Source organism: Convolutriloba macropyga, chromosome 6 (assembly GCF_964194025.1).
Source record: "Convolutriloba macropyga chromosome 6, txConMacr16.3, whole genome shotgun sequence".
Lineage (NCBI taxonomy): Eukaryota > Metazoa > Xenacoelomorpha > Acoela > Convolutidae > Convolutriloba > Convolutriloba macropyga.
This window is the reverse complement of record NC_134473.1, coordinates 63,545,493-63,560,058: the sequence shown is the minus strand read 5'-3', so window position 1 is coordinate 63,560,058 and position 14,566 is coordinate 63,545,493. Positions and strand designations below refer to the sequence as shown.

The window sequence follows — 14,566 nt, the reverse complement described above, 5'->3', positions numbered from 1 at the left end:
TTGCAGGATTTTTTGCAATAATCTTCCAAGATCTTGTATGATTTACTTTTGTTCTAGTATAAAGAAGCAATCCAAGATCTTGATTTTATATTGACCACTCTTTGTCATGGTTTCAATTAACTATTTTTTAATGATAAATCTTCACAGGCCTTGATGATATCTGGATAACCATCCTAATTCTGCAAGATCTTAATCTTCCTAATAAAAACAGGCAAATAGCTTGCAATTTTGTACAGATCGTGAAGCTTTCTAAACAAGAACCGTATCAATATCTTGGGAAAATATTTCGAATTTCATTTCTTGGGTTGGGTGTATTTACTTTCAAATTAGGAGACCTATATTCTTCGAGGACTTTTCAAGGATTCTAAAACTAATGTTATCTAATTTTGTCTTCATCAACGAGCTCCTTAACCTTCCTTTCAATCCATAGGAACTAATGTCCGTTTTAATGCGCGAGTACATATCTCACAGTTTTTCAAACAAGAAAAGATCAATATTTTTTTTTCAATTGCGACCACGTAGCGGTTAGCAAACTGCATGCTTGGTGACACGTGTGCAACCACATTCGTGCAATATGCAATTGAAGCAGGATCTCAACATACATAGTTATAACTCTACTACTACACTGGTTTATTTTTTATTAACAATTCCTTATTGGTGAACTATTTTTAAATCAATATCCATATACTCATGCCAAAAAGCATTTTTGATTTAAAAAGCATTTTCTATTTACACTGCCAACTCATCGATAGAGACAACAAAGCTAAAATAATTCTTAACCAGACCATAGTTTGAAATCAATAACATTAATTGGGATAAATTTTTATGCCACTAATAAAATGAACACAAATCACAACTTATTAGCATTAAAATTATCTCTAATTTGTCATGTTTATTTTTACCTACTGCCATCTGTAGCCTCGACTGATGTGAACCCTAGTAATATGATGGGAAAACAACAACAGGGTAATGTAGAGCCAGAGGTCAACAAGGGTCAGTGGCTACCATCCAGGAATGAAGGAGGAGAGTTTAGACTGAAGATCGCAGCACGTGAAGAATTCTGTTTTCACGAATTCTTCGATTTAAGAGAGCTGACCAACTTGAAGTAAGATGATTTCTTAAATAGATATCTGAATATTAGGTAGATATTCCGTTGAATTTTCCGAGTAAAAACAAACGGAATAGAAAGCCGGCTTAGTTATATGAAAAATTATCTAAATTTGCAACATTTTGTTGGGGCTAGAGCCGACAGACTTCAAGTAAGCATTCCTCAATATATAAATATACATTTTATAAAATTTTCATGAAAAAGTTTGAACGTTTTTGGTGTAACCCATATTTCATAATTTTCAAATAAACAAAAATCTTAAATGAAAATCAAACGGAATTTTTTTCAATGTTATCGATAAATCAGGTAGTTTTACGAGCTACTAGTGGCAATTGATGCTCCTTCGATAGGCAACCGAAGGGCTAAAATTAGTGTATTTTCTTGATTTTCTGTCAATTTATCAATCACCAACAGCCATCTGGGTACTAACCTCTAATTTCATTTATAGTTTCAAAAATCAGTTGTATGAAAATTTTAAGCAATTGCCCGTCTCAAACACATTAGCCATATGTATCCATTTCTTTTCTTAAAAAGTCAATTTGCTTAGCGTTTGACAACTAAGAATTTCATAATATACAATCTCGTAGAAATTTGTGGTGTTTTTGAGGGTGATAAAAAATGTAATCCAGATAAAACAACGACTAATTAACCGAATAATTATTCAAACTAAGAGCAATCAGAGTCTATAATGTTTATAAAATTTTAAACTTTTGCGACCAAAAATAATGAAATAATCGTTCAAAAGATAAATTTGACAGATTTACATGAAGTAACACTATTAAAATAAGGAGAATTCAGCAGAAATTGTAGAAAAAATCCATACAAATAATTATATTTCCTATTTCAGCTGAGCTGAGAATATGTGAGGACAGTTCTTGCACAGTAGAAAACAACATGTTCTTTAGATCAAGATGTTAAGCCAATTGCATTGATCGTTTTCTGATTTGTTTTCTGATTCCACGAAAACATGCTCACTAACAAATCTGAATTAAATATTTACTGAAAGACGAAAGGACCCAGAAAGGACAGGTTTCCCCATATTATCTGAAAATTTGACGTTTTCGTTTAATCGCGATTAAGCGAATTGAATAAACTCCTTATTTTGCGACAAATTTTTAAAAATTTAATAAAAAATTAAAAAAATCGAACTCACGTTTTTTGTCACGTATCATAATACATATTCAAATAAAACCTGAACTTTTAAAATTGAATTGAAATCAGTCATAAAATGTTCCGTGTAATCTTAGTTTCATAAAATTTATTGTCTACTTGTTACTCGATGCATGACTTCTAAACTGAAAAAGTGTGTTTCATATCTTAAACTGGAAGTATTTTTTAAACTGAAACTAGTTTTTACTTAAATTTCCAATATCGCAGGAATAAGAAAAATTCTCTATTTCACACTATCTTTTTTATTTTTGCAAAAAATTGTTAGAATTAACAGTATCGGCAAATTGGCGCCATTTTGTCCACTTTCAGACAACTTTTCACGTAATTAATTTTTTTGAAATTTTGTTTTTCACACCTAGATGACAAAACGCCGCATGAAAACTTCACTTTTTCTGAGCTCATTTTCAAATGTGCTCAAAAAGGAATAGCACTCAAACATATTGGATGCCAATCGTAGACAATCGTAGTGGATGCCAAAACTATCAGCAAATTTTCATATTTTTTTGATAATTTTTCATTATCTGAAGCAAGCACACCTCATTATTAGTGGATAGTTCAACATAATCAATTACATCTCCGAGCATATATTTTTATAAGATACACTTTTTACAATTCACCTAAAATTTTGCGATAACAACGCTGTACTTTTGTGAGAAACGATAGAGATGTTTAGATTATGTATAATGATATCTCAACTTTCCAAGCGTTTTAAAATCAAAATTTCCGATATTTGCTTTATAAACTTTAACAAAATAGTTAGTTAATAAAAAATTTTTTAGTGTTACCATTTTTTAAACGTTTTTGTGCGCTTTCAACATTATCATTATGTTATGTTAATTTTATTTTGTTGACGTTAGCTGCAGGCTTTCGCTTCTGAGAAAACTAAAGAAATCGATAGTTTTTCAAGTGTAAGACCAAACATTTGTCATCAACACGGTAAAAAAAAACTCTTTGAAATGTTGTCTGTTTTCAGATACAACTTAAACGTACGAGTGCTAAAAGGTGGTCGAAGCAAAGACATCGACATCAACGCCCTCACCCCGAAAGGCACCCACATAATCAAGGAACGAAGGAAAAAGGAATTCAGTGGATCCCTTGAAATCAGCGAAGGTGAATGGAAATTTTGTCTGAGTAACAAATTTAGCAGCGTCTCGGCCAAAATTGTTTTCTTCTCATTACACCCCGCAGAAACGGAATCGCTTCAAAAACAGGCCAAAAAGAAAGTTCCAACAGTGCTAACATACTCCGACGCGGCGCTAGAAGCAATCAATTATAACATGCATAGAGTCCAGGAAACCCAAAACGGAGCCAGGTTAAGAATGGCAGACCATTGGTACCATGCACAAGGTTTGCACGACAGAATTTCGAACTGGAGTATAGTTGAAATTATCTTCATGTGTGGTTCGCCAATAGTTCAAGTCACTCTTTTGAGAAGATTATTTCTCTTCAAAAAACCAAAAAGAACAGACGCAAATCCTCATGCATAAATTGCATAATTGTTTAAATTGCTGTCACCTGGGTCGAGTTTTGGACAGAAAAAAGTAAGAGTTGCGATGAAAAAACTTTTTTCAACGCTTAACGCTTAAATTCTCACATTAAATCACAGCGTTCATCGGAAAATTTGTACTTTTTAGAAACTTTTCCCGCTCACACCTCGACCAAGGCATCACTTCTTTTTTGCATAATTTCATTTGTGCCTTTCCTTTTTCATATAGCTCTAAAAATGTGATTATTAGAAATGTAATTAATAATGAAATTAAATCCAGAAATGTAATTCATAATTGATTTGTTGTCATTATATGGTTCAATTTTAATTAAAATTTGTTTGATGTCACGCACAAAACACTCAAAGTCAGCTCTTGTAGATGTGATGAGTTTTAAAGCTGACGTCTATTAATGTAGAAAATTGGGGTATTGTAAAAAAAAAGCTTTCTACTGGCCTAAAATCAACGAAATATATTCGTACTCATTCATTGTGATTTGTTGTGTTTTATCACTCCTCGCTGTGGCCATGGCCATGCCTCAGCGTCTCGCCTTGATATGAATCTATCACAGCCGAATATGTAAGCAGCTTTACAATAAAATTACTCGTTTTCATTATTAGGTTTAATCTTTTATTCATGCTAGATGTGGTAAACGTAGTTCATGAAATCAAACAACCAGAACAGAGAAGGAAAAATTTCTCAATGCTGATTGGCTAGTTGTGAAAATTCTGTAATTCTGTATTCCAACTGATTGTTTTCCTAGGACCTCTTCTAGGTATATGATCAAACATCAGCAGGTTTTGTTTTTATAGTTTTAGGACTTTTAGAAAAAGACTATGGCACGAAAGGAAGAAAGTGCTGAGATCCTTAAGTTCGTACAAAATGACCAATACTTCATTCGTTGCAATGCTTCATGAAGAACAGAGTTGCAACTCACCATGACGAACAGCGTTGCAATGCTTCATGACGAACAGCGTTTCAATGCATCATGAAGAACACAGTTGCAATGAATCTTGACGAACAGAGTTGCAAATCACCATGAAGAACAGCGTTGCAATGCTTCATAACAAACAGCGTTTCAATGCATCATGAAGAACACAGTTGCAATGAATCTCGACGAACAGAGTTGCAAATCACCATGAAAAACAGCGTTGCAATGCTTCATAACAAACAGTGTTTCAGTGCATCATGAAGAAATTAGTTGCAATGCATCTTGAAAAACAGAGTTGCAAATCACCATGAAGAACAGCGTTGCAATGCTTCATGACAAACAGCGTTTCAATGCATCATGAAGAACACAGTTGCAATGAATCTCGACGAACAGAGTTGCAAATCACCATGAAAAACAGCGTTGCAATGCTTCATAACAAACAGTGTTTCAGTGCATCATGAAGAAAATAGTTGCAATGCATCTTGAAAAACAGAGTTGCAAATCACCATGAAGAACAGCGTTGCAATGATTCATGACAAACAGCGTTTCAATGCATCATGAAGAACACAGTTGCAATGCATCTTGACGAACAGAAATGCCAATCACCATGATGAACAGCGTTGCAATGTCTCATAACAAACAGCGTTTCAGCGCATCATGAACAACACATTTGCATTGCATCTTGACGAAAAGAGTTGCAAATCATCATGAAGAACAGCACTGCAATGCTTCATGACAAACAGCGTTTCAGTGCATCATGAACAACACAGTTGCAATGCATCTTGACGAACAGAAATGTCAATCACCATGATGAACAGCGTTGCAATGTCTCATAACAAACAGCGTTTCAGTGCATCATGAACAACACATTTGCATTGCATCTTGACGAAAAGAGTTGCAAATCATCATGAAGAACAGCACTGCAATGCTTCATGACAAACAGCGTTTCAGTGCATCATGAAGAACAGCGTTGTAATGCGTCATGACAAACAGAGTTGCAAATCACCATGAAGAACAGCGTTGCAATGCTTCATGACAAACAGCGTTCCAATGCATCATGAAGAACACAGTTGCAATGCATCTTGACGAACAGAAATGCCAATCACCATGATGAACAGCGTTGCAATGTCTCATAACAAACAGCGTTTCAGTGCATCATGAACAACACATTTGCATTGCATCTTGACGAAAAGAGTTGCAAATCATCATGAAGAACAGCACTGCAATGCTTCATGACAAACAGCGTTTCAGTGCATCATGAACAACACAATTGCAATGCATCTTGACGAACAGTGTTACAAATCACCTTGAAGAATATCGTCGCAGTGCTTCATGACAAACAGCGTTTCAGTGCATCATGAAGAACAGCGTTGTAATGCATCTTGAAAAACAGAGTTGCAAATCACCATGAAGAACAGCGTTGCAATGCTTCATGACGAACAGCGTTTCAATGCATCATGAAGAACACAGTTGCAATGAATCTTGACGAACAGAGTTGCAAATCACCATGAAGAACAGCGTTGCAATGCTTCATAACAAACAGCGTTTCAATGCATCATGAAGAACACAGTTGCAATGAATCTCGACGAACAGAGTTGCAAATCACCATGAAAAACAGCGTTGCAATGCTTCATAACAAACAGTGTTTCAGTGCATCATGAAGAAATTAGTTGCACTGCATCTTGAAAAACAGAGTTGCAAATCACCATGAAGAACAGCGTTGCAATGCTTCATGACAAACAGCGTTTCAATGCATCATGAAGAACACAGTTGCAATGAATCTCGACGAACAGAGTTGCAAATCACCATGAAAAACAGCGTTGCAATGCTTCATAACAAACAGTGTTTCAGTGCATCATGAAGAAAATAGTTGCAATGCATCTTGAAAAACAGAGTTGCAAATCACCATGAAGAACAGCGTTGCAATGCTTCATGACAAACAGTGTTTCAATGCATCATGAAGAACACAGTTGCAATGCATCTTGACGAACAGAAATGCCAATCACCATGATGAACAGCGTTGCAATGTCTCATAACAAACAGCGTTTCAGTGCATCATGAACAACACATTTGCATTGCATCTTGACGAAAAGAGTTGCAAATCATCATGAAGATTAGCACTGCAATGCTTCATGACAAACAGCGTTTCAGTGCATCATGAACAACACAGTTGCAATGCATCTTGACGAACAGAAATGCCAATCACCATGATGAACAGCGTTGCAATGTCTCATAACAAACAGCGTTTCAGCGCATCATGAACAACACATTTGCATTGCATCTTGACGAAAAGAGTTGCAAATCATCATGAAGAACAGCACTGCAATGCTTCATGACAAACAGCGTTTCAGTGCATCATGAACAACACAATTGCAATGCATCTTGACGAACAGTGTTACAAATCACCATGAAGAATATCGTTGCAGTGCTTCATGACAAACAGCGTTTCAGTGCATCATGAAGAACAGCGTTGTAATGCGTCATGACAAACAGAGTTGCAAATCACCATGAAGAACAGCGTTGCAATGCTTCATGACAAACAGCGTTTCAATGCATCATGAAGAACACAGTTGCAATGCATCTTGACGAACAGAAATGCCAATCACCATGATGAACAGCGTTGCAATGTCTCATAACAAACAGCGTTTCAGTGCATCATGAACAACACACTTGCATTGCATCTTGACGAAAAGAGTTGCAAATCATCATGAAGAACAGCACTGCAATGCTTCATGACAAACAGCGTTTCAGTGCATCATGAACAACACAATTGCAATGCATCTTGACGAACAGTGTTACAAATCACCATGAAGAATATCGTTGCAGTGCTTCATGACAAACAGCGTTTCAGTGCATCATGAAGAACAGCGTTGTAATGCATCTTGAAAAACAGAGTTGCAAATCACCATGAAAAACAGCGTTGCAATGCTTCATAACAAACAGTGTTTCAGTGCATCATGAAGAAAATAGTTGCAATGCATCTCGAAAAACAGTGTTACAAATCACCATGAAGAACAGCGTTGCAATGCTTCATGACAAACAGCGTTTCAATGCATCATGAAGAACACAGTTGCAATGAATCTCGACGAACAGAGTTGCAAATCACCATGAAAAACAGCGTTGCAATGCTTCATAACAAACAGTGTTTCAGTGCATCATGAAGAAAATAGTTGCAATGCATCTTGAAAAACAGAGTTGCAAATCACCATGAAGAACAGCGTTGCAATGCTTCATGACAAACAGCGTTTCAATGCATCATGAAGAACACAGTTGCAATGCATCTTGACGTACAGAAATGCCAATCACCATGATGAACAGCGTTGCAATGTCTCATAACAAACAGCGTTTCAGTGCATCATGAACAACACATTTGCATTGCATCTTGACGAAAAGAGTTGCAAATCATCATGAAGAACAGCACTGCAATGCTTCATGACAAACAGCGTTTCAGTACATCATGAACAACACATTTGCATTGCGTCTTGACGAAAAGAGTTGCAAATCATCATGAAGAACAGCACTGCAATGCTTCATGACAAACAGCGTTTCAGTGCATCATGAACAACACAATTGCAATGCATCTTGACGAACAGTGTTACAAATCACCATGAAGAATATCGTTGCAGTGCTTCATGACAAACAACGTTTCAGTGCATCATGAAGAACAGCGTTGTAATGCGTCATGACAAACAGAGTTGCAAATCACCATGAAGAACAGCGTTGCAATGCTTCATGACAAACAGCGTTTCAATGCATCATGAAGAACACAGTTGCAATGCATCTTGACGAACAGAAATGCCAATCACCATGATGAACAGCGTTGCAATGTCTCATAACAAACAGCGTTTCAGTGCATCATGAACAACACATTTGCATTGCATCTTGACGAAAAGAGTTGCAAATCATCATGAAGAACAGCATTGCAATGCTTCATGACAAACAGCCTTTCGTTGCATCATGAACAACACAATTGCAATGCATCTTGACGAACAGTGTTACAAATCACCATGAAGAATATCGTTGCAGTGCTTCATGACAAACAGCGTTTCAGTGCATCATGAAGAACAGCGTTGTAATGCATCTTGAAAAACAGAGTTGCAAATCACCATGAAGAACAGCGTTGCAATGCTTCAAGACAAACAGCGTTTCAATGCATCATGAAGAACACAGTTGCAATGAATCTCGACGAACAGAGTTGCAAATCACCATGAAAAACAGCGTTGCAATGCTTCGTAACAAACAGTGTTTCAGTGCATCATGAAGAAAATAGTTGCAATGCATCTTGAAAAAGAGAGTTGCAAATCACCATGAAGAACAGCGTTGCAATGCTTCATGACAAACAGCGTTTCAATGCATCATGAAGAACACAGTTGCAATGCATCTTGACGAACAGAAATGCCAATCACCATGATGAACAGCGTTGCAATGTCTCATAACAAACAGCGTTTCAGTGCATCATGAACAACACATTTGCATTGCATCTTGACGAAAAGAGTTGCAAATCATCATGAAGAACAGCACTGCAATGCTTCATGACAAACAGCGTTTCAGTGCATCATGAACAACACAGTTGCAATGCATCTTGACGAACAGAAATGCCAATCACCATGATGGACAGCGTTGCAATGTCTCATAACAAACAGCGTTTCAGTGCATCATGAACAACACATTTGCATTGCATCTTGACGAAAAGAGTTGCAAATCATCATGAAGAACAGCACTGCAATGCTTCATGACAAACAGCGTTTCACTGCATCATGAACAACACAATTGCAATGCATCTTGACGAACAGTGTTACAAATCACCATGAAGAATATCGTTGCAGTGCTTCATGACAAACAGCGTTTCAGTGCACCATGAAGAACAGCGTTGTAATGCGTCATGACAAACAGAGTTGCAAATCACCATGAAGAACAGCGTTGCAATGCTCCATGACAAACGGCGTTTCAGTGCATCATGAAGAACACAGTTGCAGTGCATCTTGACGAACAGAGTTGCAAATCAACGTGAAGAACAGCGTTGCAATGCTTCATGGCAAAAAGCGTTTCAGAGCATCATGAAGAACACAGTTGCAATGCATCTTGACGAACAGTGTTACAAATCACCATGAAGAATATCGTTGCAGTGCTTCATGACAAACAGCGTTTCCGTGCATAATGAAGAACAGCGTTGCAATGTGTCATGGGGAACAGAGTTGCAAATCACCATGAAGGACAGCGTTGCAATGCTTCTTGACAAACGGCGTTTTCCTGCATCATGAAGAACAGGGTTGTAATGCATCGTGGCTAACAGAGTTGCAAATCACCATGAAGAACAGAGTTGCAATGCTTCATGACAAACGGCGTTTCAGTGCATCATGAGTAACGCAGTTGCAATGCATCTTGACGAACATAGCAGAGTGTCAAACCACTATGAAGATTAGCATTGCAATGCTTCATGACAAACAGCGTTTCACTGCATCTTGAAGAACACAGTTGCAATGCATCATGACGAACAGAGTTGCAAATCACGGTGAAGAACAGCGTTGCAATGCTTCACGACAAACGGCGTTTCTGTGCATCATGAAGAACACAGTTGCAAATCATCTTGACAAACGGAGTTGCAAATCACCATGAAGCACAGCGTTGCAATGCTTCATGACAAACGGCGTTCAGTGCATCATGAAGAACACAGATGCAATGCATCTTGACAAACAGAGTTGCAAATCACCATGAACAACAGCGTTGCAATGCTTCATGACAAACAGCGTTTTCGTGCCTCATGAAGAACAGCGTTGCAATGCATCATGGCGAACAGAGTTGCAAATCACCATGAAGAACAGCGTTTCAATGCTTTGAGACACACGACGTTTCAGTGCATCATGAAGAACACAGTTGCAATGCATATTGACGAACAGAGTTGCAAATCACCATGAAGAACAGCGTTGCAATGCTTCATGACAAACAGCGTTTCAGTGCATCATGAGGAACACAGTTGCAATGCATCATGACGAACAGAGTTGCAAATCACCATGAAGAGCAGCGTTGCAATGCTTCATGACAAACGGCGCTTCAGTGCATCATGAAGAACACAGTTGCAATGCATCCTAACGAACATAGCTGCAAATCACCATGAAGAACAGCGTTGCAATGCTTCATGACCAACAGCGTCTTCCTGCGTCATGAAGAACAGGGTTGTAATGCATCGTGGCGAACAAAGTTCCAAATCACCATGAAGAACAGCGTTGCAATGCTTCATGACAAACAGCGTTTCACTGCATCATGAAGAACACAGTTGCAATGCATCATGACGAACAGAGTTGCAAATCACCATGAAAAGCAGCGTTGCAATGTTTCATGACAAACGGCGCTTCAGTGCATCATGAAGAACACAGTTGCAAGTCATCTTAACGAACAGAGTTGCAAATCACCACGAAGAACAGCGTTGCAATGCTTCATGACCAACAGCGTTTTCCTGCATCATGAAGAACAGGGTTGTAATGCATCGTGGCGAACAGAGTTCCAAATCACCATGAAGAACACCGTTGCAATGCTTCATGACCAACAGCGTCTTCCTGCATCATGAAGAACAGCGTTGCAATGCATCATGACGAACAGAGTTGCAAATCACACTGAAAACCAGCGTTGCAATGTTTCATGACAAACGGCGCTTCAGTGCATCATGAAGAACACAGTTTCAAGTCATCTTAACGAACAGAGTTGCAAATCACCACGAAGAACAGCGTTGCAATGCTTCATGACCAACAGCGTTTTCCTGCATCATGAAGAACAGGGTTGTAATGCATCGTGGCGAACAGAGTTCCAAATCACCATGAAGAACAGCGTTGCAATGCTTCATGACCAACAGCGTCTTCCTGCATCATGAAGAACAGCGTTGCAATGCTTCGAGACACACGGCGTTTCAGTGCATCACGAAGAACACAGTTGCAATGCATATTGACGAACAGAGTTTCAAATCACCATGAAGAACAGAGTTGCAATGCCTCATGGCAAACCGCGTTTCAGTGCATCACGAAGAAAACAGTTGCAATGCATATTGACGAACAGAGTTTCAAATCACCACGAAGAACAGCGTTGCAATGCTTCATGACCAACAGCGTCTTCGTGCATCATGAAGAACAGCGTTGCAATGCATCATGACGAACAGAGTTGCAAATCACCATGAAAACCAGCGTTGAAATGCTTCATGACAAACGGCGCTTCAGTGCATCATGAAGAACACAGTTGCAAGTCATCTTAACGAACAGAGTTGCAAATCACCACGAAGAACAGCGTTGCAATGCTTCATGACCAACAGCGTTTTCCTGCATCATGAAGAACAGGGTTGTAATGCATTGTGGCGAACAGAGTTCCAAATCACCATGAAGAACAGCATTGCAATGCTTCATGACCAACGGCGTCTTCCTGCATCATGAGGAACAGCGTTGCAATGCTTCGAGACACACGGCGCTTCAGTGCATCACGAAGAACACAGTTGCAATGCATATTGACGAACAGAGTTTCAAATCACCATGAAGAACAGCGTTGCAATGCCTCATGGCAAAACGCGTTTCAGTGCATCACGAAGAAAACAGTTGCAATGCATATTGACGAACAGAGTTTCAAATCACCATGAAGAACAGCGTTGCAATGCTTCATGACCAACAGCGTCTTCTTGCATCATGAAGAACAGCGTTGCAATGCTTCGAGACACACGGCGTTTCAATGCATCAAGAAGAACACAGTTGCAATGCATCTTGACAAACAGAGTTGCAAACCACCATGAAGAACCGCGTTGCAATGCTTCATGACAAACAGCGTTTTCGTGCATCATGAAGAACAGAGTTGTAATGCATAATGACGAACAGAGTTGCAAATCACCGTGAAGAACAGCGTTGCAAAGTTTCATGACAAACAGCGTTTCACTGCATCATGAAGAACACAGTTGCAATGCATCTTGACAAACAGAGTTGCAAATCACCATGAAGAACAGCGTTGCAATGCTTCATGACAAACGGCGTTTCAGTGCATCACGAAAAACACAGTTGCAATGCATATTGACGAACAGAGTTTCAAATCACCAAGAAGAACAGCGTTGCAATGCCTCATGGCAAACCGCGTTTCAGTGCATCACGAAGAAAACAGTTGCAATGCATATTGACGAACAGAGTTTCAAATCACCATGAAGAACAGCGTTGCAATGCTTCATGACCAACAGCGTCTTCCTGCATCATGAAGAACAGCGTTGCAATGCATCATGACGAACAAAGTTGCAAATCACTACGAAGAACAGCGTTGCAATGCTTCATGACCAACAGCGTTTTCCTGCATCATGAAGAACAGGAAAGTAATGCATCGTGGCGAACAGAGTTCCAAATCACCATGAAGAACAGCATTGCAATGCTTCATGACCAACAGCGTCTTCCTGCATCATGAAGAACAGCGTTGCAAGGCTTCGAGACACACGGCGTTTCAGTGCATCACGAAGAACACAGTTGCAATGCATATTGACGAACAGAGTTTCAAATCACCATGAAGAACAGCGTTGCAATGCCTCATGGCAAACCGCGTTTCAGTGCATCACGAAGAAAACAGTTGCAATGCATATTGACGAACAGAGTTTCAAATCACCATGAAGAACAGCGTTGCAATGCTTCATGACCAACAGCGTCTTCCTGCATCATGAAGAACAGCGTTGCAATGCTTCGAGACACACGGCGTTTCAATGCATCAAGAAGAACACAGTTGCAATGCACAATGACGAACAGAGTTTCAAATCACCATGAAGAACAGCGTTGCAATGCCTCATGGCAAACCGCGTTTCAGTGCATCACGAAGAAAACAGTTGCAATGCATATTGACGAACAGAGTTTCAAATCACCATGAAGAACAGCGTTGCAATGCTTCATGACCAACAGCGTCTTCCTGCATCATGAGGAACAGCGTTGCAATGCTTCGAGAAACACGGCGTTTCAATGCATCATGAAGAACAGCGTTGCAATGCATCATGACGAACAGAGTTGCAAATCACCACGAAGAACAGCGTTGCAATGCTTCATGACCAACAGCGTTTTCCTGCATCATGAAGAATAGGGTTGTAATGCATCGTGGCAAACAGAGTTCCAAATCACCATGAAGAACAGCATTGCAATGCTTCATGACCAACAGCGTCTTCCTGCATCATGAAGAACAGCGTTGCAATGCATCATGACGAACAGAGTTGCAAATCACCACGAAGAACAGCGTTGCAATGCTTCATGACCAACAGCGTTTTCCTGCATCATGAAGAACATGGTTGTAATGCATCGTGGCGAACAGAGTTCCAAATCACCATGAAGAACAGCATTGCAATGCTTCATGACCAACGGCGTCTTCCTGCATCATGAGGAACAGCGTTGCAATGCTTCGAGACACACGGCGTTTCAGTGCATCACGAAGAACACAGTTGCAATGCATATTGACGAACAGAGTTTCAAATCACCATGAAGAACAGCGTTGCAATGCCTCATGGCAAACCGCGTTTCAGTGCATCACGAAGAAAACAGTTGCAATGCATATTGACGAACAGAGTTTCAAATCACCATGAAGAACAGCGTTGCAATGCTTCATGACCAACAGCGTCTTCCTGCATCATGAAGAACAGCGTTGCAATGCTTCGAGACACACGGCGTTTCAATGCATCATGAAGAACAGCGTTGCAATGCATCATGACGAACAGAGTTGCAAATCACCACGAAGAACAGCGTTGCAATGCTTCATGACCAACAGCGTTTTCCTGCATCATGAAGAACAGGGTTGTAATGCATCGTGGCGAACAGAGTTCCAAATCACCATGAAGAACAGCATTGCAATGCTTCATGACCAACAGCGTCTTCCTGCATCATGAAGAACAGC

The 14,566-nt window shown here is 39.4% G+C and overlaps 2 protein-coding genes across 3 annotated transcripts in view; one reads left to right on the top strand and one right to left on the bottom strand.

Annotated features, from left to right (window-relative positions):
* LOC142341852 (heterogeneous nuclear ribonucleoprotein H-like) overlaps window positions 1–14,566 on the bottom strand; it is a 567,627-nt gene that overhangs the window by 75,960 nt on the left and 477,101 nt on the right. The window lies entirely within an intron of this gene.
* Window positions 635–4,149, top strand: LOC142341124 (transmembrane emp24 domain-containing protein A-like). Its single transcript, XM_075392014.1, has 2 exons — window positions 635–1,105; window positions 3,252–4,149. The coding sequence occupies exons 1-2, from the start codon at window positions 840–842 to the stop codon at window positions 3,763–3,765; spliced, it is 780 nt and encodes a 259-aa protein (XP_075248129.1). The 5' UTR covers window positions 635–839; the 3' UTR covers window positions 3,766–4,149.

Excerpts from the sequence above, each read along its gene's own strand:
- LOC142341124 (XM_075392014.1), top strand. The coding sequence starts at position 840 with ATGAACACAAATCACAACTTATTAGCATTAAAATTATCTCTAATTTGT. Across the intron at positions 1,106-3,251 it reads AGAGAGCTGACCAACTTGAA|ATACAACTTAAACGTACGAG; the intron begins GTAAGATGATTT and ends GTCTGTTTTCAG.